Source organism: Odocoileus virginianus, chromosome 32 (assembly GCF_023699985.2).
Source record: "Odocoileus virginianus isolate 20LAN1187 ecotype Illinois chromosome 32, Ovbor_1.2, whole genome shotgun sequence".
Lineage (NCBI taxonomy): Eukaryota > Metazoa > Chordata > Mammalia > Artiodactyla > Cervidae > Odocoileus > Odocoileus virginianus.
Window position 1 is genome coordinate 20,807,060 of NC_069705.1, and position 24,331 is coordinate 20,831,390.

The window sequence follows — 24,331 nt, forward strand, 5'->3', positions numbered from 1 at the left end:
TTCCTTGTTCTGGGGGAAAGGATTTTAGTTTTTCACCACTGGGTTTGTTCCTGGCCATGGGTTTTTCATATATCGCCTTTGTCATGGTAGGTTTCCTTCTATTTCTGGTTCATTAAGTGTTTTTGTTGTGAAAAGGTGTGGAATTTTGTCAAGTTCTTTTGCATCAATTGAGATGATTTGGGTCTTTTTTCCTTCATTCTATTAAGGTGACATATCACATTGATTGACTTTTGTCTATTGACCCATTCTGAAATTCCAGGAGTGGATTCCACTTGGTCATGGTGTATAACCCTTTTAATGTACTGCTTTTGTTTGCTCGTATTTTGTTCAGGATTTTTATGTCAATATTTGTAAATAATATTTGTGATATTCTGGTGGTATCTTTGCCTGACTTTGGTATCAGTATAAAAGTTTTCAAAATACATTCTAGATGCCAAAAAAAAAAAAAGAGAGAGAGAGACAGCACAGCTTATAGTATTTACCAAAGTACTCTGACTATGCACACACTTAATGGGAACATGCAAGAATATGAACACTTCATGGGAATATGCACTGGAAAACTCTTTGGGAGATATTGCTTTTGCCCAACTCCCTTATTCTGCAGAGACAGAATTAAGATTCAGTGGATGAAAAGATTTACACAGTCAAAAATCATTTATAGTGAGCCGAGATTAAGAATCTTGCTTTTAGATTTTCAATTAGCACTCATTCTTTTAAATTATGGTCTTCAATTTGCATACACATAACTCTCAGAGAACTTAGGGATTTTCCTGACGTATGTTGGCATAGATAGTTTTAAGGGAATCTAGTGCCATATCTGTTTCTTAAAATTGATTTGTCTTAAGAACAAGCCTGTGAGTTGAGTTGATCATCAGGGCAGATTGCTTTCATCTTTCCTATAACGTCTTCCAAGATACATTTTCTTTTCATTTGATACACTGGGAAAAATGATTTACTTTTATAGAAAAGCCATATGCTTTTAAGAAATTTACCTGACTGTCTTTGGCTATCCACAGAATTATAAAGAGTACTATTAAATTAAAAAGTTTGTTACTTCAGCTTACATAATATCGATCTCATCAATGTAATAGTTATTAACACCCACAGAACATAAACATCTTTACATTTTGATGGCATTCGCCATTAATGTGCCATGGATTATTAATGACCAATGAAGCAACCTGTATAAGTCATTATACTGCAAACTCAATACCCATTGGATTTTGTGTATGTGTCTACTACCTTTATTCCTATTATTTTAGATGAATCTGTGTGCGTGTCTGAGACTAGTCCTGCCATCCGTGTACTAAAGTCCCTCCTCTCTCGCCTGCTGTAGGTATCACTTAAGCCTTTCTCTCTCTCTCTTGAATCTCTGTGTTGTACTATTCTCTTTCATATTAAAAACAATCCCCTCCAACATTTATAATTTAAAAAATTAAAAATAAAAAAAAAACACATGCCCTTTTGATTCTGCTGGTTCCTCCAGCTCTTTCCCCTTTTTCTATTGCCCTTTATAGTAATAAATTCCCAGAGTTATCTATATTCATTGTCTCTGTTTTCTCTCTTCCAATCTTCTACAAAACTAATTGCCTTGTGTCTTTGATCCCTATCACTTCAAAGCCACTCTTGTCAAGGTCATCCCAGTCTCCCCCATTAATAAATCTAATGGTTAATTCTCAACACTTGTCTTACTTGAGGGCATTGGATATGGTTGATCACTTCCTTCTCTTTGAAATACTTTCTTCACTGAGCTTCCAGGACACCACATTTTCCTGTATTTTTTTTTTTTTTTTTTGGTATGCCCCTTGCCACTCCTCGGGGTCCTTTTCTGGGCCCTTGACAGTCCCAGCCTTTGGACATAGGGCTTACTTGTTTCTCTTCTTATCTATAGTCACTTCTCACATGACTTCCTTTAGCCTCTCAGCTTTAAACACAATCTCCATGCTTATGACTTTCAGCCTTCTACACTGCCATCTCTGTGTTTTTTTTTTCTTGGTCTCCAGATTTGTATACTGCGATACCTACTTGATATCTGTACTTAGATGGCTAAAAGACATCTCAGAATTTCCGAACACCCCATTTCCATTCTTCCTTTCCAATTGTTTTTCTTGCATTTAATCTGTTTCCACTAATGATAGCTCAGTCTTTCCAGTTTCTTGTCCTTGACGCATCTCTTTCCTCATATCTCATATGCCCAATGTCATTGAGAAATCTTTTAAGCTCAAAATTCAAAATATATCCAAATAAGACCATTTCTTATCACCTCCACTGCTGTCCTTCTGGTTCCAGAAACTATCATGTCTTGCTCAGATTTTTATCTTTGTGGACCAACCCCCACTTGCTTTCCCACCCTTATCCAAAGTCTGCCACAGCAGCCAGAAATGTCCTGTTAAAATATCTGCTTGAATATTCCATGGCTATTTTTCTTAAAGAAAATCCTGAAGAGTTCACAATAGCCTACAAGACCCTACCTGATCGGGTAGTTACTCTCCACTATTAAACCTCCAGTTCCTTTAATCTGTTCCAGCCAGGTAACTGTGGTATTCTTTGTACGTGCCCAGCCCTCTCAGAGGAAGATATTTATTCTTGCTGTTCCCTCCATCTGTAACACTTTTCCTCAGCAACCTCATGGCTCATTTTCTCATCTCTTTCTTGTTTGTTCAGATTTCATCTCTTCAGCGAGATCTTCTCTGACCACTGTGTTTAAAATAACAACAGTCTTCAGAACTTCCTCACACTCTTTGGTGCTTTATTTTTCTTCATATCATCTAGCACCTTCTAATGGAACTTACCTGTTGTTCTACTTATTATGTGTCTCCTCACAGTAGAATATGAACTCTGAGAAGACAAGCTTTCTTATGTGCTTTATTTACCATGGTATTTCAAATGGAAAAAAAAAGTGTTTGAAAAGATAAAATATGTACAGTATACCAACTTTGGAATAGTGAGTATATTTAGGGAGGAATGGTATGAATAAAACTTGATGGAGATAAAGCTTTATTTTTATTATTTAGTTTTATTATTTGTAACATGTTCTTTTTCTTAATAATAAAGGACCCAATTACGGTAAGAGATCATTCTGGTAACATATCAGTAGTACATGCAAGGGTTTTAGTTGTATTTTTCCTTTGAAATTTCTGAATGTTTAAAACATCTTATAATGTTTTAAAAGAACACTTTGCTGTGAAAGGAGTGAGCACATCAGAAATGGAGCACATCTGAATGGCTGGAGTGTGGGTGGGGGAGAGGGACAGATAGCAGGAGAGAAAAAAAGGCAAAGAAAAGAAACACAGTGGCAAGATATAAGGTAGTAACGGTGGTATTAAGCGTGGTCATTTTATGAAAGGATATTTTGAACAAGCATTATAGTGCAGTGCTCCCCAACCTCAACCTGCATGGGGATCACAGAGGGATTTTGTTTTAATAAGCAAATTCCAAGTCAGTTGGTCTGGGAGGGGCTGTGGTTCTGCCCCTATGGGACTCCCCCAGGCGATGCCCAGCACTGGTCCTAGATCGCTGGTAGAATCCCTGAGAGAGTGGAAGAAAATACGGGGTCCAACCCCGAAGACTGATTTAACTGCTCTTGGATGTGGTCTGGCCCCCACCCCAGAAGTGACTGTAAACCACAGCAGACCCTAAGAACTACTCTAAGGGATCAAGGCCAGGTGCCTTCCTGACTCGTTGCCTCTTGTGAGGACTCCTTCGAGATGTCAACTCCCTGCCGTCTGCTGGGGGTTTTGTGGCAGAAGTCACTGAACTGTACCAACTGATGGGCCAGGGACTAGGACACAAATGCAGACCTAGGCTGCTTACCTGACAGGCGTGCTTCTTCTGAAGGAGGCCTGGCTGGTCAACTGTTTCAGGAACCTGAATCACCTCTATGAGCAATGCAACAGTAGGGAAAACATAGGCCAACTTCGGAGAAGGAAGCTATCAGAGATACTGCTAACTTGTCAGAGCTGTTGCCAGGCCATCAAATCAATCAATTAATTATTTCATTCATTTATTATTTTCCAAATGTATTGATGATCGGATATGTGTAAGGCATATAATTTAATGGTGGAGAAGACAGAGTTTTCCCAGGCTTGGTAGGGCTTTCAAGCTTTTAGTTATGAGGGACAGAAAATTGTTATCCAATTGTGAATTATTGATAATGTGATAATTGTTCTATGCACATTCTGGGTATTGAAATCATGAGTAGTAGGGAGTTGAGGGCAAACCTTGTCTGAAGAAATGAGAGATAAACTGAGGTCTGAAGGGTGAATGGTCATCAGGAGAACTGGGTCAGAAGCAGAGGGGAAATGCTGTTGAATACAAAGTGTCAGTCTATTTCTCAGGATAGTTTTCAGATGCTTAAACAATTTTATTTCTCTTTTTCCCCAATGTGTTTTTACAGAAAATCTTTAGTAACAACATTATCCTGAATGCTTCACTTTGTTTTTGGTTTCTTTTGCAATTTGCAAAAGCCAGTCCATATCCGAGGAAGTAGTTTGAAACCAGTGATTTCGGACAAGATAAAATGAGGAGAATCTATAAGCAACATGGAAAGGAGGGACAGAGTTTGAGCTGAGTGGAGATAATTATTTAAAAAAGGAGTTGCAGTGGAGGGGAGGAAGAGATGAAGTGAAGAACGTGAGGAGTCTAGAGCTTGTGAAGGCAACTTGAAGACAGGTGCATTGAGTCCAGTGAAAAATGGTGGTGTCCTTGACTAGGACATTTGAGAAGTCACTAAAGGGAAGCAGCTAGTTTGCAGAGGTGTTGTCACTACAGGGCTATGTGACTGATTGGAGGTGTGACGGAGGAGAGGACGGACCTGCAGGTGACTCTTAGAATTTAGACTCCTGTGCTCATTTGTGGGTTTCTGCTCTGCGTTTCCTGTGTTTTTAACCTCATAACCATAATCTCTTGATATATTCCAAGTATCCAGTCTCTTTTATTATCTGATTACTTTTAATATCTAATAATTCTAGATTTGCAATGACATAAGTATCTTCAAGTACTTAGTATGAAAAACAGTAGGAAACCAAATTACATAGAAAATTTTTAAAAATTGCCACTTCTTTTGTGAGGAATGGAATACTATCTAAGTGGAAGCAAGTTGCTGAGCATTCTGTTTGAATTCCTTTTGTCCTGAGATTCTTAGAATATGATGTTTTGGAGTTACTGGGCTAAGGGAGATTTGATGGTGAGATAGTTTTATGCTGAGGGGTGGAGGGTGGGCATGCCAAAGAAACAGAAAAAAATATTACCTACCCTGAGAACATCCAATCAAGATGATAATTTGGAACTCAAGCAGAAGTTGCCAAAAATATTGACAAAATAGCTTGATAATCTCACATGGAATTTGTCTACGTTGGTTAATCATATTGTTCTGATACGCTATATAGTCCACGGGATTGCAAAGAGTTGGACATGACTGAGAGACTTTCACTTCACACTTCACTTCAGATAACACTCATCAAATACAAAACAGATACTTAACTGAGAAATCTTTTTCTAAAAGTGAAAGTGAAAGTCGCTCAGTTGTGTTCGACTCTTTGCAACCCCGTGAACAACTATACAGTCCATGGAATTCTCCAGGCCAGAATACTGGAGTGGGTAGTCTTTCCCTTCTCCAAAGGATCTTTCCAACCCAGGAATCGAACCCAGGTCTCCCACATTACAGGTGGATTCTTTTTTTTTTTTTTACAGGTGGATTCTTTACCAGTTGAACCACAAAGATAAAGGGAAATATTCAGAAAAAATAAATCTGCATATAAATATTTTAAAGGTTGGCAGAAACTGTATTTGTAGTTTTAAACTCCTACTCCAAATGATTCCCACTTCAAAGTTGATTTTGATCTCTAACATTCTTCTAAGCAATACAAGTATTAGGTGAAGAATGGAGAATTACTTAAAAAAAATAATCCTTTTTTGAAAAATTATGAGAATCCAATAGCTTTTTAAAGTATACTTGAAAAAATACCTTAATATGTGATATAGAGAGGTGATTCAGCAATTATTGGGAAAAGTAAAAGTCTGACACAAATGTATTAATGCTATTATTAGTATTACAATACATTAATATATTCTAATGTTATTACATATGTTCTAACATTAAATACAAATCTAAAGCTAATTAAGATTATAGCTTTGGGTTATTTACAGCATGTTCATTAATCAAAAACCAGGATATTTGATAGAAAACATTTTTTAATATAAAAATATGAAGTGAAAGCATGGAAACAAATTCTGTGTAGGGATATGAATCTATATGCAAAGAATTTAACAAGTTCGGTGCATGCATTTTAACAGGGAAGAGGACGGAACTTAACCTCTGCTAGTTCGAACAGGGGCTGGCTTTGTGAAGTTTATTTTTCTGGCATTTGTATTCTATTTACCTGAACACTTTGATCATCTCACTAAAGTTGGGAGATTAGAAAATCGTAAAAAATATGAAGGTGGTAGCAATGTTGAACTAGAAGAGCCCAAGGAACTCCCATGTTTTAATTGCTTCTTTTTTTTTTTAATTCCAGCAAGCAACTTGTAGTTATTTGCTGTTCAAATTTGCTTTTAAGATCAGGAGAGTGCTTTGGACTATTTTATTGGGTAGCTAAGATAAAAATGGGAAATAATCAGAAAAGTAAATCACTTCTTAAAAATTAGATAATTCACCATGAAGAGCCAGTATTAGAAAGATCTTGGTCTTCAGGTTCATTATGAAATCTACTCCAGAACTGTAATGATGGTGGTGACCACAGTGTCATGTATTGAGTAACAAGTTCTCCATATTATCTCATTTTATACTTAATACCACCCCCAAAAGATGGCTGCTGTCCCTGTCATATCATAAGAGACAAAGATGAAGGAATTGATGCAACTCTTTCATAACTTTGTTCTCTTTAAAATTCATGTGCTCTGACAAACCTTTCAATGTTTATTGTGTATATCTAGGTTAACTGAAGTCCATATTTTATAGAGCCCTATGGCAACGACTGGGGCTTCCCTGGTGACTCAGATGGTAAAAAATCTGCCTGCAATATGGGAGACCCAGGTTTGATCCCTGGGTGGGGAAGATTGCCTGGAGAAGGGAATGGATACCCAAACTTCAGTATTCTTGCCTGGAGAATTCCATGGACAAAGAAGCCTGGTGGGCTACAGACCATAGGGTCGCAGAAGAGTCAGACACAATTGAGTGGCTGACACTTTCACTTTCATGGCAATCACTATTGTTTTATAGGTCACTTTACCAAAGCTTGCATTGGGACATATCTATATAATAACAGCTGAGGAAGGAAGATGCCTAATCAGATCACACAGTATGAGAACGGCATGTTAAGATATAACAAGCGGACCACTTTCAATACTTTCCAACTACATTTAGGATTAGGCAGTCCAAGTAATTCTGATCTCTTTGATGCCTTTCTCTTCATTCTGGATGAATTATATTCTTGTTCTCGTTATTACAGTGTTAGTTGTCATCACTATATTTAACATAGAGGAAGGCCTTGCAGGAGCGTTTTCACTCCTAAGCCTTTATCTCCAAGTGATTGCCAAATCATAAATTTGTGACTTTGAGGAGATGCTATAATAAAAGAGGGAAGAACAAAACAAAACAAACAAAACCGATTTCACAAACAGCAGAGCAGCTTAATGACAGAAAGTAAAGGGTCTCACAAGTTTGATGCATAAAATTTAGCCACGGAAAAGACAAGAAACAGCTTCTACTAGCCGGAACAAAGGCTGACATTGTGCGATTTCAGTGGCATAATATGTGGGCTTCAATAGGAGTTCTGGTCAGCGGGACATAAAGGAAGTGCTTCATTAGCTATCATAGTGCATACTTCCCAGGCCTGTACCATGGGGCAGCAGGCAGCAAGGGCAAGGGCGCAAAGAATGAGCTATTCACTCAGGTTTCATAATCTTGCTCTGTTTCAGCCTCCTGGGTTGACAGCTTTCAAGTTAAGCATGGAAGGCTCTAAAGAAACAGTCCTACATTCTTCAGTGATAGAGTTTGTTTTTGGAAAATGCCTATCTAAAATAAAGAGATAAAACAAGTTAAGACTGTGAGCTCAATTTATTGCATTAGATGTCTTTCCAGAGCACAGTGATATTTTTATGATGACTGTGAAGACTTCAATATAATACTTCTACAGAACGATCAGTCTCAGATGAAATTATTTGCAATTTCTATGTCATTCAACCCTATGCAATCATATGAATATTCATTGTACAGTGAAAGCTGACTTTGTAAGTAGGAAAATTACAGTGATACCAAGTAGAAGGAAAATAATTCTATGCAGTAGTTTTTCAGGAAAACCACTGTGAATTTTGATCTTTTACCCAGTCATTTAGAGCAACAGACCTCTCTCCCTCAAGGAAAACAAAACTATTTAACTCAAATTCAAATCAATGGCAACATCATTGAATTCATTTCATGTATCTTTGAAGAGAAATACATTATATTTGGGTTCAAATTTATAATAATTTGCTCAATGCCAAGGTCAATCTTAAATCGTGTTGCCGGAAGGCTCAGGGACCTAGCCACATGAAACTGCATAAAGATGCTGAGAACAGCTCCAAAATTAAACTACAATGAAGGAAAAATAAATAAGGGTAGAAAACCTATATATTATGTTGTTATTACAGAATTTTCAAAATAAAATCGTGAAATATACCATACAATTCAAGTTCACACTTAATTCTCTTCCTTGTGAAGAATATCATAGCTGCCCTTAAAATATTGAAGATATTTGTTTCTAAAATAATTGAGTAATTTATGATCTATACTTCTTTGAAATTTGACTAGATAGTATGGTGAAGCTGTGGGAAGTCATTGTTTAATGCCTGCAAACATTAAAAATACTGAAATACACCAATCAAAATATCTTTAAAAACTGCATAACATTAAAATTTAAAATTACTTGTTTTTCAGTAAGACCAATAATTTCTAACCTAAAATACTAGATATAAGCAATCTACAGTCTAGCCACTCAAGTTCAAGATAGTGTCAGAAAGTATGACTTGCATTCACAAAGGCACCCATGGGTTGCCATCTAAAACAAATATGCTTCTTAATTCACAGAGAAATAAGTGATACTCACTGCAATTGACATTTTTCCCACTTCTCCCAGTAAAGTGGGTGGGAGTTTCTCTCTTCTGTAATCCCTTTCACCCAATAAATTTGGTAGGAGGTTTTCCTTTCTGTAATCTTTTTTTTTTTTAACCCTGCTGACTGTTACAGGGCTTGTCCCAATACAATGACAAGAATTACAGGACTTAGGGCTGTGCCGCTTGCAATTAAGAAGCAGCATATTGGAATTAACAGAGAACACTGCCATGATGACCTGTATAAAGAATAACACAAAGGGGGAGGGGAGGGGAGTTTTCTGTTAAAATCTCATCCTATTCTGTTAATGTTCCAGCTACTGGGGAACCCAAAAGTCTTTCCCCCTCTCTTGTCTCCCTGTATGAATTTTTCTTGGGCTTCCCAGGAGGCCCAGTGGTAAAGAATCTGCCTGCCGGTGCAGGAGACTCGGGTTTGGTACCTGGGTGGAGAAGATCTCCTGAAGAAGAAAATGGCAACCCACTTCTGTATGCTTGCTTGGAGAATTCCATGGACAGGGGAGCCTGGCTGGCTACAGGCCATGGGGTCACGAAAGAGTTGGACACAGCTTAAAGACTAAGCCACTGTAATGTAGCTTTACGCTCACCTATAAAGCAGTTTGTCTTAAGTTCTTGTACTTAATTCTATTTTATTTTTCTCACTTAGCAAATCACAGTCAGTCCTTAATCTGGTTTTCATATAAATCACATATTATATAGGTTGAATTATCTCCCCCACCCCCCAATTCTTATGTTGAAGTCCTAACCGACAGTGACTCAGAGTGTCTTTCTTTGGAGACAGGGTCTTTACAGAGATAAGTTAAAATGAGGTCATTAGGGTGGGATGTGTGCTCAGTTGTGTCTGATTCCTTGTGACCCTATGAACTGTAGTCTGCCAGGCTCCTCTGTTCATGAGATACTCCAGGCAGGAATACTAGAGCAAGTTGCCACTTCCTACTCCAGGGGATCTTTCCCACCATGGATCAAACCCATGTCTCTTGCATCTCCTGCATTGCAAGAGGATTCTTTATCCACTGAACCACCTGGGAATCCTGTATTTCTGGTTAGGAAGACCCAATTTTTAAAAAATCCTCAGTGTTTATAAGTTCAGTGCATTTCAATAAAATACCATATGTTTTTTACTTTTATCCTAGATCAAGACAAGTTGGTTACAAAGTTCATCTGGAATAATAAACAAGAACATCCAAAAAGTTGTTGAAATGGATGAGAGGAGTCTGGCCCAATAAGAATTAAAATATTATGCATGTATGCTCAGTCATGTCCAACTCTTCTGTGACCCCATGGACTATAGCCCACCAGGATCCTCTGTCCATGGAATTCTCCAGGAAAGAATACAGGAGTGGATGGTCATTTTCTTCTCCAGGGAATCTCCCTGACCCAGGGATGGAACCCACATCTCCTGTGGTTCCTGCATTGGCAGGTGGATTCTTTACCACTGAGTCACCTGGGAAGCCCTAAAACATTATAAAGCCCTTTAAAACTCTATGATATTCATGTGTGAATAGAAAAACAGACCAAGGTACTAGACTTGAAAGTCAAGGAAAAAAAAGACTAAGTGCATATGGGAATTTATGACAAAAGGCAGCACCTAAAGGATATAAAATATTGTTAGGCTCACTGACTAGCCATATGGAAGAATATAAAATTAAACTCATTCTTCATACTGTACTAGAGAAGTAACCATAAAAAAATCAGAGTTATAAAGCAAGGGAATAAAAAGAATCACAAGTACTATAAGGAAACATGAGTAAATTTCTTTATAACATGGGCATAGGAGATTTTTCTAAGTGTGACTAATAATCCAAGAAGAATAAGGAAAATTATTGATAAATTTGGTCTATGAAATAAAAAGTTTTGCATGGAAAACAGCATAAGCAAGTAAAAAGAAAAACTGGGGAAATCATTTAGAGCTTATGTCACAGAAAAATGAATAATAATATTTTGATTTCTAAGTGGTTTTCAAGAATTGAGAAGGATAAAACAAGAATCTTATGGAAAATGGGTAAAATAAATGAATAGACAGTACACATAAGAATAAATGTAGATGTCCCTTATACACATGGAAAGTGTTTAATTTCACTTAAAATAAGAGGAATTCAATGTAAAATTACACTGCAATACCATTTCTCTTCCTTTAGAATCACAAAAATTTAAATTTAAGTGCAACTCCTGTTGGCCAGGCTCTCGAGAATAGCCACTCTCATGCAGTTTGCTGGCAGGAATGAAAAATGTATACTCCTTATAATGGGAAATTTGGAAATACTCAAAGAAACTACATATACATTGATTCTTGGATCCAGTAATCTGACTACTAAAAGTCTTGCTGGAGTTACACCTCCAAAAGTGCACAGAAAAATTGAATTTTTTTATAATCACAGAAAGTCCATCAACATGTGGAAGTAACTGTGGGAAAAACATTCCCACAATGGAATACCATGCAGCCATAGAGAGAAATGAGGAAGATACCTATAGGATGATGTAAAGCAATATCCAGAATATATTTTTAAGGGGAAAAAGAACAAAAAAGATGTGGACCAATGTGTAGAATATGCTGAATATATTTTTTTTTCACAAGAAAGGGGATTCAAATATATATTGATTTTAAAAAATAAAGGGTACATCAAAAGGATACATCAAAAATGTTAAAATAATGATATAGGAAACATTACAGTAAACAGAAGAAAGTTCCGCCTGCTCCATTTTTCTCTTTTCAGTTTTTTTAATTGTTTTACATTGTAAGTGATGTGGAGTACGAGATATGAGAACTAGGTGAGCCAAATGCAGTGAATGGACCTTGTTTGGATTTTGATTCAAAAACTGCAATTGCCAAAACAGATTTTTGAAACAACCAGAAAAATATAAATACAGCATAATTATTAGGTGATATGAAGGAATTATTATAATGTTATGTTTTCAATGTGGTAATCAGAATAATGTGGTTATGTTTTTAAAAAGGCCTTACCTACTAGAGATACAAACTCAGGTATTACAGACAAAATAATATTATATCTTGGATTTTTAAATACTGTAGGAGGGAGGGGGTTAGAGATCTCAAAAGCCTTAACATTATACATACATTTTGACCTTTCAATTACAATTTCTAGAATTTATCCTAAATATATAGTTATGAATGTGTATAAAGATTTAGCTAGAGAAATACTTATTCCAGAAGTTTTTAGGGGCAAAAACATGGAAATGCCTTGTGTTTAAATAACTATATTAGTTAAATAAATCAAATAATGCAATACCACCTTTAAAATTATGTTGAAAAATAATTTTTATAAATTGAACGAAAAGTGTTCATATTATTGCTAAGGAAGAATTCATAAAACCGTAATCCAATATAATTTAGATTATATTAAGAAAAAAATTCTTCGAGGGAAAATATTAAGATATTCTGCAAGTATTTTTAGTGACTATTTCAGGGAGGTCAGAATCCAGGCAACATTTATTTAAATTAGTTGTTTAGTGATAAAGTTGTGTCCAACTCTTTGCAACCCTAAGGACTGTAGTCTGCCAGGCTCCTCTGTCCATGGGATTTCCCAGGCAGGAATACTGGAGTGGGTTGCCATTTCCTCCTCCCAGGGATCTTCCCGACTCAGGGATCGAACCCGCATCTCCTGTGTCTCCATCATAGGCAGGCAAATTCTTTACCACTGAGCCACTGGGGATATTAGTAGTTTATCTTTATCTTTTAAACTACTGACAATCAACATATGTTATCTTTGCAAAATATAATAGCTATTAAAGTAAAAGAGAGTTCTTCTTCAAGCAATTCATCAATTTCAGAAAAATAATAACACTGAAGACATAGAAAAAAAAATGTAAAGATTGAGATATTTGTCTGGTAAAACATTTTTCAAATATGAAAAACAGCCACCGCACTGTAAATTGAAGTCATTTTTTATCACGAATGATGTAAGATTCCTTTCTCCACAAAAATGGTTTCTCGCAATGAGATTACTGATACATTCAACCTAACCCCTTAGGAGAGGAAGTAATTTTTCATTTTGCTTGATCACAGAACCAAGCACAGTGTTGTGAAGTTTACGCAGAGGGCAGACTGCTTGTAAAGGATCTGTCCACTTAATTTCTCTTATTCATAAACCAGATTCCCTCTTGGTACCCCGGGTCCGCCCCAGTGGTTCCTGGAAAGGATACAGAATGCCACCTTGGCGAGGAGGCCGCTGAGATTCCTTGGAGGAGAAGTGCTTGCCTGACAGGAAGATGCTGAAGGCTCGCCTTCTGCCTCCGAGGAAAGAGACTTGAGAGAGAGAAAGAATCTGACAGGAAGACGAACATGTTTTGACCTCCTGTCTCTGGGGTTAAGTCCCGTAGCTGCAAAGCATATTTGATTGTTCAGGAAAAGCTGGAAGGAGAGCTTTTGCTCTCCTTCAGGACTATGAGGGAAGAGACGTGACAACAAGATAATAAAAATAGTGCCGGGGCATAAATCGGCCCTGAGCACCTGATTTGTCTCCTTCCCTCTTATGACTTTCCACCTCCACCTCAGGCAACTTTCAGTCACAATGTGGTTTCTAAAGGACCCAGTGTCACAATTAGCCCCTAAGAGATGTGAAGATGCTTGAGATTTCTGGAGGAGGACTTGCCACAGGAAGTTGTCTGAGTGATGAGGGGGTTGCAACGGCTTTAGGCTATGCTGTGTCGCCCGGAAAACATTCTCCCTTTTCTCCACCACTTCTCAGAAGTTTTTGAAAGAAACTGAGTACCTGTGGGTGTCAGGATGCAGGCAAGATAGCCGGGAGAGGGTTTGACAAGGTCCAGTAGCCTAGGATTTTGTCAGGATACTGGAAGGGACCAGAATAACTGTGCGTTGGTGGGAAACAACACACATCCAAGTATGACCTGCAATTTGTGGTGGCAACCAACAAAGAGACTGGCAGAAAGTTAGGGCCCCCTACACCAAATGTCCCAAAGATAATAAGGATTTTCCCTCTGCAAAGCACCGTTGTGGGAAGGCAGAAAGTGAAGGAAGGAAGGAGTGTGAAAGAAGAAACGGCTCTGTTAGAAGTGGTATTAACATTGCCTGAAGATTTGCCAAAATGAGACTGACTGATATGAGACTATCGGGACATCTCTAATTATCAGGTTAATACTTTTTCATAGCTATCAAAATGAGTGAGAACTTGTAAAGAAGATGACATTAAAACAGAAAGTTAAAATGTAGCATGCTCTTGGCATATTTGAATACTGATAGCCATTTTTTTTTTTTAGTTTTAGTTAATTTCAGTTTTTGCAAAAACTATTCTGAACTTCACAGATATTTGATAAATAAAGAAGTAATTATATAACAGTTACTGAAACACTGAACTGTTTCTATGAATTTTCTGGGACAGCTATAAATGTTTCCTGTTAAATCCTCGATGTTTCTTTTCCTGATAAAAACACACACAAAAAATTTTTAATGACATACTTTGTTTTTTTTTTTCCCCCTGAAAAGCTTGATAAAATCTGCTTTCAGTAGAGTGAGTGTAGGAGTGACTTGTATCCATTGGGATAGTGAAAAGATTTTAGATAAGATGGAAAGTTGCAACTCTCCCTCCCTTTTCTTCTTTATATATTCCTGTTCTTAAAATTTTTTTTTTTTTACTTTTTATTTTTTGCTCTCACTTGAAACATCTAGGGAAAAAGATTAAAGACAACATACTTGTTCACAATTCTGTTAAGAATTCAGAATATATATATTTCTTGCCAGTACTGCTTATGGACTGCTCTGAGATTTTGTTTTCACATGTGTATCACTGACCATGCTCATATGCAAAGAAAGAGAGAGTCTTGGGTTCAGTCCCTGGGTTGGGAAGATCCCCTGGAGGATGGCATGGCAACCCACTCCAGTATTTTTGCCTGGAGAATCCCATGGACAGAAGAGCCTGGTGGGCTACAGTCCATGGGGTTGCAAAGAGTCAGGCAGACTGAGTGACTAACACTTTCCCATTTTTCACATGAATGTGAATTTCAGGGAATGAGGGAGACTCTTGAAACAAAAATTAAAAATGAAAATCTTAAGTCCTTGAACTGGAGATTACTTGAATTTAACCACAAATTATATATTACCTCTTTTTAAAGATTAATATTATATGATAAAGTATGATTTGGGTGGAATGAATGAAGCTGAGATCTCTTCATCTTCAATATGAAGCTGGCTCATATTTGAGAGATGCTTGTCGAACACTGCAGATTTTTGACTCACTGCCAAAGTGAGCACTTTTGTAATAACCTTAAATATATCTGGCCAGATTTGAATAACCACCCCATCCCCTACCCACCCACACACCGAGAGAACTGAGAGAGGGAACCCATTTGAAATTATCTCAGATATTTACTAAGACCCAGACTCGGATATTAAGATCTAGAAATATTCAATCTTCAGAGTTAACATTTTATAATTTCTGAGAATAGTTGTTAATAAAGCCCTATCATATTTTTTATAAGTCTGTTGTAAAAGAATGTATTGTGAGTAGCGGCCTAATTTGAAGGGTTCAGGAAAGAAAAAAAAAAAAAAAAAAAAAGACTGTAGTTCCTCGACTGTGTAGTACTTATGCCTCAAGATCCAGGAGCGTACCTGCGTGAGGCAATATTTATTTCTGTTTGCATAGTCATTCACCACATTTACTCTGTAACGATTTATTGAGCACTTTCTATGTATCAGGTCCCTGCCGACTGCAGGACAAGACTGACGGGATTTCTGCTTTCATGGGGTTTTTAATCTGGAGGCGGCGGTGTGGGAGGTGTTATCAAATGTGTACTAAATACAGAGTTGCAAACCCGGAAAGAAAGGCTGTTCAGTAAACTGTTGGGGGCAGTGATGGATGCGAAGCTCTTCCAGAAAAAAAAAAAAAAAAAAAAAAGGAGGGGAGGGTGGACTTGAAAGAGGATTAACGAAGCGGGAAGAGTAGCAGTTGAAATGCCAATCAGAGGAGCTCTGCCGAAACAAAGGCCTGAGAAACTGAGATCTGGGAAAACTGCAAGGTCGTCCAAAAATGCCGGAGCACAAAAAGCTGGGCAAGACGAGGCCGGAGCAAACGGTCGAGTCGGAGCCCGGCCACGTAGGAGTCTCACAGGCTGGTTTCAGTATTTAGATTTTCATCCAAAGATGTGCTCTGCGATTAGATGAGCTCTTAGCTATCTGATTGGCAGATACGTTTCTGTTTGTGTTTTTCTGGCCAGCAGGAGGAGGTGTGTTTTTGTTTGTTTGGGGCTTTTTTTTTTGTTTGGTGTTTTTGGATGCATTCAGCCGGCGTGTGCATTATCGGATTAGTCAGAGGCCATCTATTCCTGTTGGGAAAGAGGCGTGTATACTTTTTTGACCCCTGGGGAAGGAGAGTGTGCAACCTTTTCTCGATCGTTAATGGATTTTGTACTAAAATAGCACCGAGGAGGCGGAGACTCGGCAGAGCCAGCGGAGGGGAAGGCTCCGAAAACCTACACGAACTGTGCTGGCGGGGTCGGCTCCGAGGAGCGCGGGGGAGCGCGGCGCCCCAGCGACCCTCTGCGCATGACCGCCTCTGGTTGCCTAGGCAGCGGGACGGAGTCGCCCGGAAGAGCTTCCCTGAAGGAGCTGCCGGCTCCTAAAACTCATCCCCGAGGGTCTCGGAACTGACCAGTTCCTGAGGCAGTCTTGACCACGGCAAAGCAGATGAAGCGCAGAGCCTGATGCAGTGTGATGGCCACCCGCCTAGAAGCCGGAGGATTCAGAGAAACGGGGGGAATTGGCCCCAGCGGACACCGGGAATATGGCAGACTTTTCTGAGACCTTGGAGGCCTTGACTGATGAGGTAAAGAGTTCCGGTTCATTCAGTTCCTCAGGAGGACTGCAGCCCTGGTCTTATAACCCTGGGAGCGAGTCTGAGAGTGGATCGCTGCCTTCACGCTCGGAATATGGAGACAACCAATCTGAGCTTTCAGACTTCAAAGCAAATATAAAGAAAGTGAGCAGAAAATGGATCCAGAACCTCAAGGGCAAGGAAACGAACTCTGAACAGTACCGACCAGACACTAAACATCAAACAGACATCACTCAGGTATCCCTTGAAGAATTGAATGCCCTGCAGTCTTTCTGCACCGTTAAGGTAAACCTGATCCACCACAGAGCGAACTCTAAGGGGAAAAAGAGCAGCAGACACAAAAAGCTGAAGCTTGGACCCGAGGCCAAGGCTCCAGAGGTAGAAGCCTTAAAGTGTATAGTCCCTGACGAGCTTTTGAATAGAATCTATTTTAAAAACATGAGGACAACATCCAAACAGGTGGGAACAGCTAAGCAACACATTTCTTCTCGGTGTCCCGACTGTATCAGAAAAAGGGCAGAACTGGCCCAAGCTGCCTTCCTGAGACAGAAGAAGACTTTACTGGAGTCACTTCTACTCCAAGAGAAAATAGATGAACATCTTTATACGAAAGACTTCCTCACCCTCATCAGAGAAGCACACCAGAGCCTTCCCAGGCTTTCAGATGACCCCAGAAGAATCTGGGAAAGGCTGAATGAGAAACGTAAAACTGGATACTCTGGTTTTTTGAAAGGTCAGATATAAAGCAGAAAATGTAGCAGAATGGAACTAGTGCTTGTTATTCACCTTTTTGTCTGCTTATTCGCAAACCTCTTATTCTTAACCAGACAGGGGGTGGTGTTTATTAATGATAATGTGTCATGTGGGTAAATGTTTCTGTTGTGTATTTGAATAATTAGCATCTCTATAATAGGGGTGGAGCGGGCAAGCAGCCTATAGCACCCAATCCTTAGCATCGCCACCATTATTGGGAGACCCTGAGAACAGCAGTTATAAGGTCCCTTTCTGCCTGTGGTCACCCCCCAGTGCCCATCGTGGCAGAGTGTGGGGTGCGAAGCAGTCCCGGGTGAGGGCTGTCCTGTAGAGCCCCAGAAGCCTCGCATGGCCTCCTAACTGGCCAGGCCCAGGCCTTAAAGGAGCCGTGAACCTCTTTATCCCCACCTCTGGAACTGTGGTCTCCATGCCTGGCAGTTCAAGGAGGCCTCAGCAACTGGAGTAAACGGGGAATCTGCCACTCAGGTAACAGCTTCAACCAGCTTCAGTTTCTCTGTTCAAGTTTCAGAAACTGGTCCGGCTTAGATCAGTTGTCTATCCTGAGGAAGTGGCCAGAGGTCAGGGATAATTTGCACAGACGTGGAGCATCTACTTCAGGTCCACTGCTGTGGTTGGGTCTCTTTTCAAGAAGGGCAATTGTTGGAGCTAGGAATTCACATGATTGGTAAATGCTACAGCACATATTCCTGTCGATCCTAAACAAATGATTCTCTCCAACTTTTAATGAGAAGCCTGAGAGCCAGTTGGGTCCTGGGTTCCCAGCTGGGCAGGGACCAGGGACTTAGCCAAGAGGGTGCCTGTCAGCTAAGATCTGCCTCCTCAACTGGGCCTGGGCCCTGCAGGAGGACCCAGACTGGGTGCAGGACAAGCGCGTCAGGCAGTTATTGGCCTCTGCAAGGATCACCCTGCTTTTAGCCAAGCCTGGACCTCAGAGAGTGAAAGTTGAGCTTTGGGATCTTGCCTTTTCTTGTCTGAACTGAGAATAACATTTATTTTGGTGAAGGTTTATGGGGAACACCTTGAGCTATGGACCAGACCTCAGGAACAAAGGATCTGCCACTAACAAGCTTGTAACAACTAACACACCCTCCCTCACCTTTCCTATTAAAGGGATTTGTTGAAAGCTTTGGGGGCATTAAGGAGTTCTTAAGGCATGGCCCTACAATAAACCATTCTATGCGCCAAACTCTTGATGTTTTAATATTCTTTGACCTCACTGTGTGTGGGCACATGGACCTGCATTCTATAACATTTCTACAGTCACTTTGGAAACAAGAGTTTACTATTCTTCCCTCACAGATTTAAGGACTAAAGCTTTCCACCCAGTGCTTTTTCATATTATAGAAGGCAACATTTTAGCTGAAAGAGTTACAAACTTTTCATAACAATCCAGGAGAGAGATACTAGCATTTTGGATTAGGATTTTGACTGTACAGGTAGAAAGAAAAACAGAGATCTAACAAAGATTTAGAAGGTAATAACGGGCATTCTTTGGTGAAGAAATGAATATAGGGGTTTCAGTTCAGTTCAGTTCAGTCGCTCAGTCGTGTCCAACTCTTTGCGACCCCGTGGATCGCGGCACACCAGGCCTCCCTGTCCATCACCAACTCCTGGAGTTTACTCAAACTCATGCCCATGGAGTCGGTGATGCCATCCAGCCATCTCATCCTCTGTCGTCCCCTTCTCCTCCTGCCCCCAATCCCTCCCAGCATCAGGGTCTTTTCCAATGAGTCAACTCTTCGCATGAGGTGGCCAAAGTACTGGAGTTTCAGCTTCAGCATCAGTCCTTCCAATGAACACCCAGGACTGCATAGGGGTTTAATAAAAGGCAAATGTTAAGAATGTGACTAAGTTTCTGACTTGTACATTTGTATGATATGATAATTTCATTGAGATAGGATCAGTGGAAGAGGATGATGTTTGATTAAGAAGGCAGTTATTTGGACGTGTTTGAGAAATATTTGGGACATTCACATTGAGAGTTTGACGAACATTTGGTTATTTGTGCTTGTGATCTGAAGACAAGGTCTAACCTAGAGATTGACGTAAAGGGTTGAGGGGGAGGGGATCACTGGAAGAGACCGTAGTTAGAAATTGAAGTCATAGATGTGGTGAGCTCTTCTCGAAGAAAATAGAATGAGAAGAGAAGAAAGGCTATGACCAACTCTTGAGAAATTTACCAATTAGTGGCTGGGTAGAGGAGAATAAGTTTTCCCTGATGGCTCAGTGGAATGGCTCTGCCAATGCAGGAGATGTGGGTTTGATTCTTAGGTCGAGAAGATCCCCTGGAGAAGGAAATGCCAGTCCACTCCAGTATTCTTGCCTGGGAAATCCCATGGACACAGGAGCCTGGCAGGGTACAGTCCATGGGGTTGCAAAAGAGTTGGACAAAACTTAGCAACTGAACAACAGCAACCACAGAGGAGAATAAGCCAGCAAAGGAGATGTCAGAGAGTGTCGTGTCAGAGAGCAGAGAAAGAGATTTTAAGAAGGATGGGCCGTCGAAGCGTGCCAACCCAACAGAGTTCACGGGAGATAGTTTAGTCACATATTGGCCTCCTGGCCTTAACAGCAGTCCCTTCACTCTTAGAATCTGGGCAGACAAACAAAGCAGATTGAGGAATAAATGTAAACTAAGGACATGAGGAATATGGGTATAGACCTTTAAAAAAAAAAAACTTGAAAAGCTCCTTTATTTTTAGTACAGTTAAAATATCAGGTAGCATAAAGGACTGATCTAGTGCCCCCTTGTATTTTGTCCAAATCATGATTAACAACAGTCCAATTATGTTATGAATGCTGCTTATTTCTTAAATTCTGAGTAATTTCTTACATTCTGAGTAAATGTCACCAGTTTTCTACATGACTTAAAAATTGTTACTAGTCTTATTTTCAAAGGAAGTGGTATGTAGACTTCTTGAAGTTTAGCTGTGGAAGGAGAGCGGAGATAATTTTGCTACATGTTTTTACACTTAACCTATAATAATCAAAAATTTGTAAAAATCAGCAAAAAATAGCCTTTGTATCATATTTCAATACTTCAGTACTAGTCTTTGCCTTTAGACCTTCATTTATGTATAAACATGCTCCTTTTTTTCTATAAAATTTATTGTATTTCTCTTAGTCATTCCTAGATAAAATGGGAAATGAAATCATTACCATTTTCATAGTAACATTTTATTTGAAATCCACACTATGTCATGCTTTATCTTTGCCATATTAGTATAAAAAATTCTGAATTATTTTCCCATTAAGGGTCATAATTCATCCCTTCAGTCAATTAAGTCTTCCAATCCATGCACAAGAGATTTTAAATTTTGTTTCGGTCTTTAGTTTTGAAAGAACTGTTTCATAGTTTTGTGCATACAAGTTGTGTGTTTCCTTTATTCCTAAGTATTTTACTCCATTGTTTGCTATAGTAAATGGATTTTTTTCCAATTCATTTTCTTTTTGGATGTTCATTGCTAGTGTGTAGAAATACAACTGATTTTTGCCTGTTGATTTTGTATCTTGAAACTGCTGAATTTATTGATTTGCACTAACAGTTTTTAAGAAAATGGATTCTTTAGGGTTTTAGAGCTGGAAGATTTTGTCATTTGTAAGCAGAGATAATTTTACTTCTTGCTTTTGATTTGGACTTTTTTTTTGTCTTGCCTAATTGCCCTGGCTCTAATTTCCAGTACTGTAATGAATTGAAGTAGTGAAGTGAACTTCCTTGTCTTATTCTGATCTTAGGGGAAGAGCTTTCAGTTTTTAACCATTGAGTATGTTTGTGGGTTTTTCATAAATGGCCTGTTTCATTTGGAGTAAGTTCCTTTCTATTCTTAGTTTATTGAATGTTTTTTGTATCATAAAGGGGTATTTCATCAGTTGAGGTGATCGTGTAGTTTGATGTACTCTTTAACCCATTCTCATGCCTCACCTTCTTTGCACTCAGCCCATAACCTTGAAACACTGACTAATCAGAATTAAATGTTGTAGTCTTGTATGCTAAAGCACTAATATAAATTTATAACACTTGTGTCTTAATAATCTTTTCTTTCTTACTTGATTTGAACAACTGGAGGTTGTTCCATCTTATACACTTAGAGGTTCCATCTTACACAATTCCACGGCACTTAGCACAATGCCTGACACAGGATGGTGTTCAAGAAATGTTTCAATGATGGAAAAACAACCACATCAAAATAATGAGATTTAATATGTCTTTTGCATCAGAACAAGAAAATAATCTGCTAGTGTTTTGTCTTTGTGTAGCTATTTTTTATAATTGTTCTCTTTCTCTCCATGGCTTGGATTCCTTTTTATCATATATATTCGTACTTTTTCTCAGTGGCAAATTAGTGCAACACTTTTTGATATCTTTTCATATGCAGTCAATTAATACAGTAGTCATTTAAAATAATATAAAAATATCTCTCTGGAATTCATGTTTTCAGATAGAAAAACATTTATGTGAATTGTTAACTTCAAATATAATTCATGACTTTTTGCAGTTTTGAAATGAGGTAGAAGTTCTTGATGCTCAAACTCAAAAATAGTTTTTAATTCTTCTGAACAAATTCAAAAGGAATGAATATCTTTTCTCCAAACCCTTTATAGCGGCACCCAAGAGATTCCAGTAAGGCTGGAAAGGAAAATCTATCAGATCAGATGCTAAGAAACCACATATTTCCCCAATGCACTAAAAATGTATCTGGCAACTTGGTACAGGATTAAATAAATGCAGCTTATATAACTGTAATATAGACAATATATAAATATGCATCCATGTAGTTTATGTTTTTTATCTAGATTTTTAATGAAAAAAATTCTGCACTGAGAAACAAATCTATGCATTTAACGAGTATTAGAAAAACAAAATCCTTGGAACAGAAGTAAGTGATGTGCCAGATTGAGAGAAAAGAAAGTTCAGTCCTGAACCTCTGAGTCATTCAAATTCCAGTCTCAGAACTGTTTAGGAATGTTTGGGACACCCAGCTCAGAATACCTCCAGTTTTAAACATGTTAGTTTATTTCATGATGAAGCCTAATATAGTAACATAGTTGTTTCTGCAGCAACATAGTTAAACAAGCTGGGAAGAAAATAAGAATTGTGGTTCTACATGGGTGTGGGCTCTCCTTCAATTTTTTTCTGGAATTGACAGATGAAAAGTACATACACAAATAGTTAATCTGAGACAGAAAAAAGACAGCTGAATTCTCAGTTGACAATGCCCTCTGCAATAGAGAATTTCAAATTCTCCAATTTTCTGTAAACTCAAATTACAATGGATATTACAAGATTCTATCAGGGTAGCTCCAATAATCCCAGAGCCTAGCTTTGATGAGCCCACTGTTGAGGTATTAACTGGGGTTTAGGAGAAAGTATGTTAGGGTCATTCCACCCCAAATTTGCTTTGAATATCAAGACTGATGACCCCATATGAAGTCTGAGAAGGTCTGCAAAGGTCTATTGCTCACATATTGAGAGTTGCTTCTGAGGGACACAGGGCAAGCTCCCAAGCTGATCTAAAAATGGCTGGAGAAAGAGGAAAGATACCGGTTTGGCTTTTACTGTGATCAGGGAGTGGGGCTGAGGTGAGGATTCACACCTGTGGGCTGGGCTTACATGGTCTGAACTTCCTGCCAGTACCAAAGGGAGCCCTGGGATTTTATCAGCTGTTGCAAAGGTGGAGTGGGAGTGAAAGGTGGGCATGCACGTTTTTGACTGTCAAACATCAAAATTGGAATCAGACTATTACCGGTCATCCTTAAGTTTGCTGATAAAAAACGTCATATTTCATTTAATTAAAATTTATCTTTCTTGAGTATGCTTGAGTAAGAGAACTCTATGAGGCTTGTAGCCTGAGACAGACAGGGGTGGGGAAAGTTCCATTGAACACCTTGTTCAAGAGCTCAACATTGTATATTTTTAGAACTGAAATGGTCACCCTTAACATCTGGCATCTCAACGTGGATAAAATGAGGCCTGTATTATAGCTTTAATATGTCACCTTGATTTATATTTTGGGTATTCGTGAGGCAAGAGACTCCCATAGTTATTCTCCCCAAGGATGGAAAACTTGGATAAATAATTGCTGTGGTTACCATTGGTGGAACTAGGTGTCTGGAACACTGCAATGGCCTGAGAGTCTGTAAACAAACACTAATGCAGGCGGTTGTTGGGCAGAGTAAAGCTGCTGACTGCATGAAATCCAGCTAATTTTGCTGATCCTTGAAGCCCATCCTTTGTCAAGGATGTCTGGATTAGGGAATTCAAAGTAGCAGCTCTCCAGAAAGCTCTATAACATGCAGTTTTGTCCATAAAGTGTACAAACTCCTACTCCTTTTCACTCATTGGACTCCAAGGAGTCAAATGCCAAGGGCACAAGAGAGAAGTTAACTCTCAACTGGCAAGGGTCTGAGGTTAGAGGAGGCCACCCTTTCCTACAGGTGGGATACTCCAGAGGACCCCAACTGAGGTCCAGCCTGCAGCTAACACTTCTGCTTAGCAAGGAGGTCTTGATGGCTGAGCTGAGTTCATAGAAGGCTGCCCCCCTGCCCCACAGAAAGGTATGGAGCTGCAGAGGCTCAGGGATCGTAGGAGTGGGTGTGTTTCCAGGGGACCAATAGGCAGTCTCCAGTAACCCCTCTAGTGGTGTCCC

The 24,331-nt window shown here is 39.0% G+C and overlaps 2 protein-coding genes across 5 annotated transcripts in view; one reads left to right on the forward strand and one right to left on the reverse strand.

Annotated features, from left to right (window-relative positions):
• DLC1 (DLC1 Rho GTPase activating protein) overlaps positions 1-24,331 on the reverse strand; it is a 489,149-nt gene that overhangs the window by 446,495 nt on the left and 18,323 nt on the right. The window lies entirely within an intron of this gene.
• C32H8orf48 (chromosome 32 C8orf48 homolog) overlaps positions 16,009-24,331 on the forward strand; it is a 132,659-nt gene continuing 124,336 nt past the window's right edge. For both annotated transcript variants that reach the window (XM_020878470.2, XM_020878468.2), the window contains exon 1: positions 16,009-17,643. In XM_020878470.2, coding sequence (XP_020734129.2) covers positions 16,860-17,643 — 784 coding nt within the window. In that variant the 5' untranslated portion in view covers positions 16,009-16,859. The remainder of the gene's footprint in view (positions 17,644-24,331) is intronic.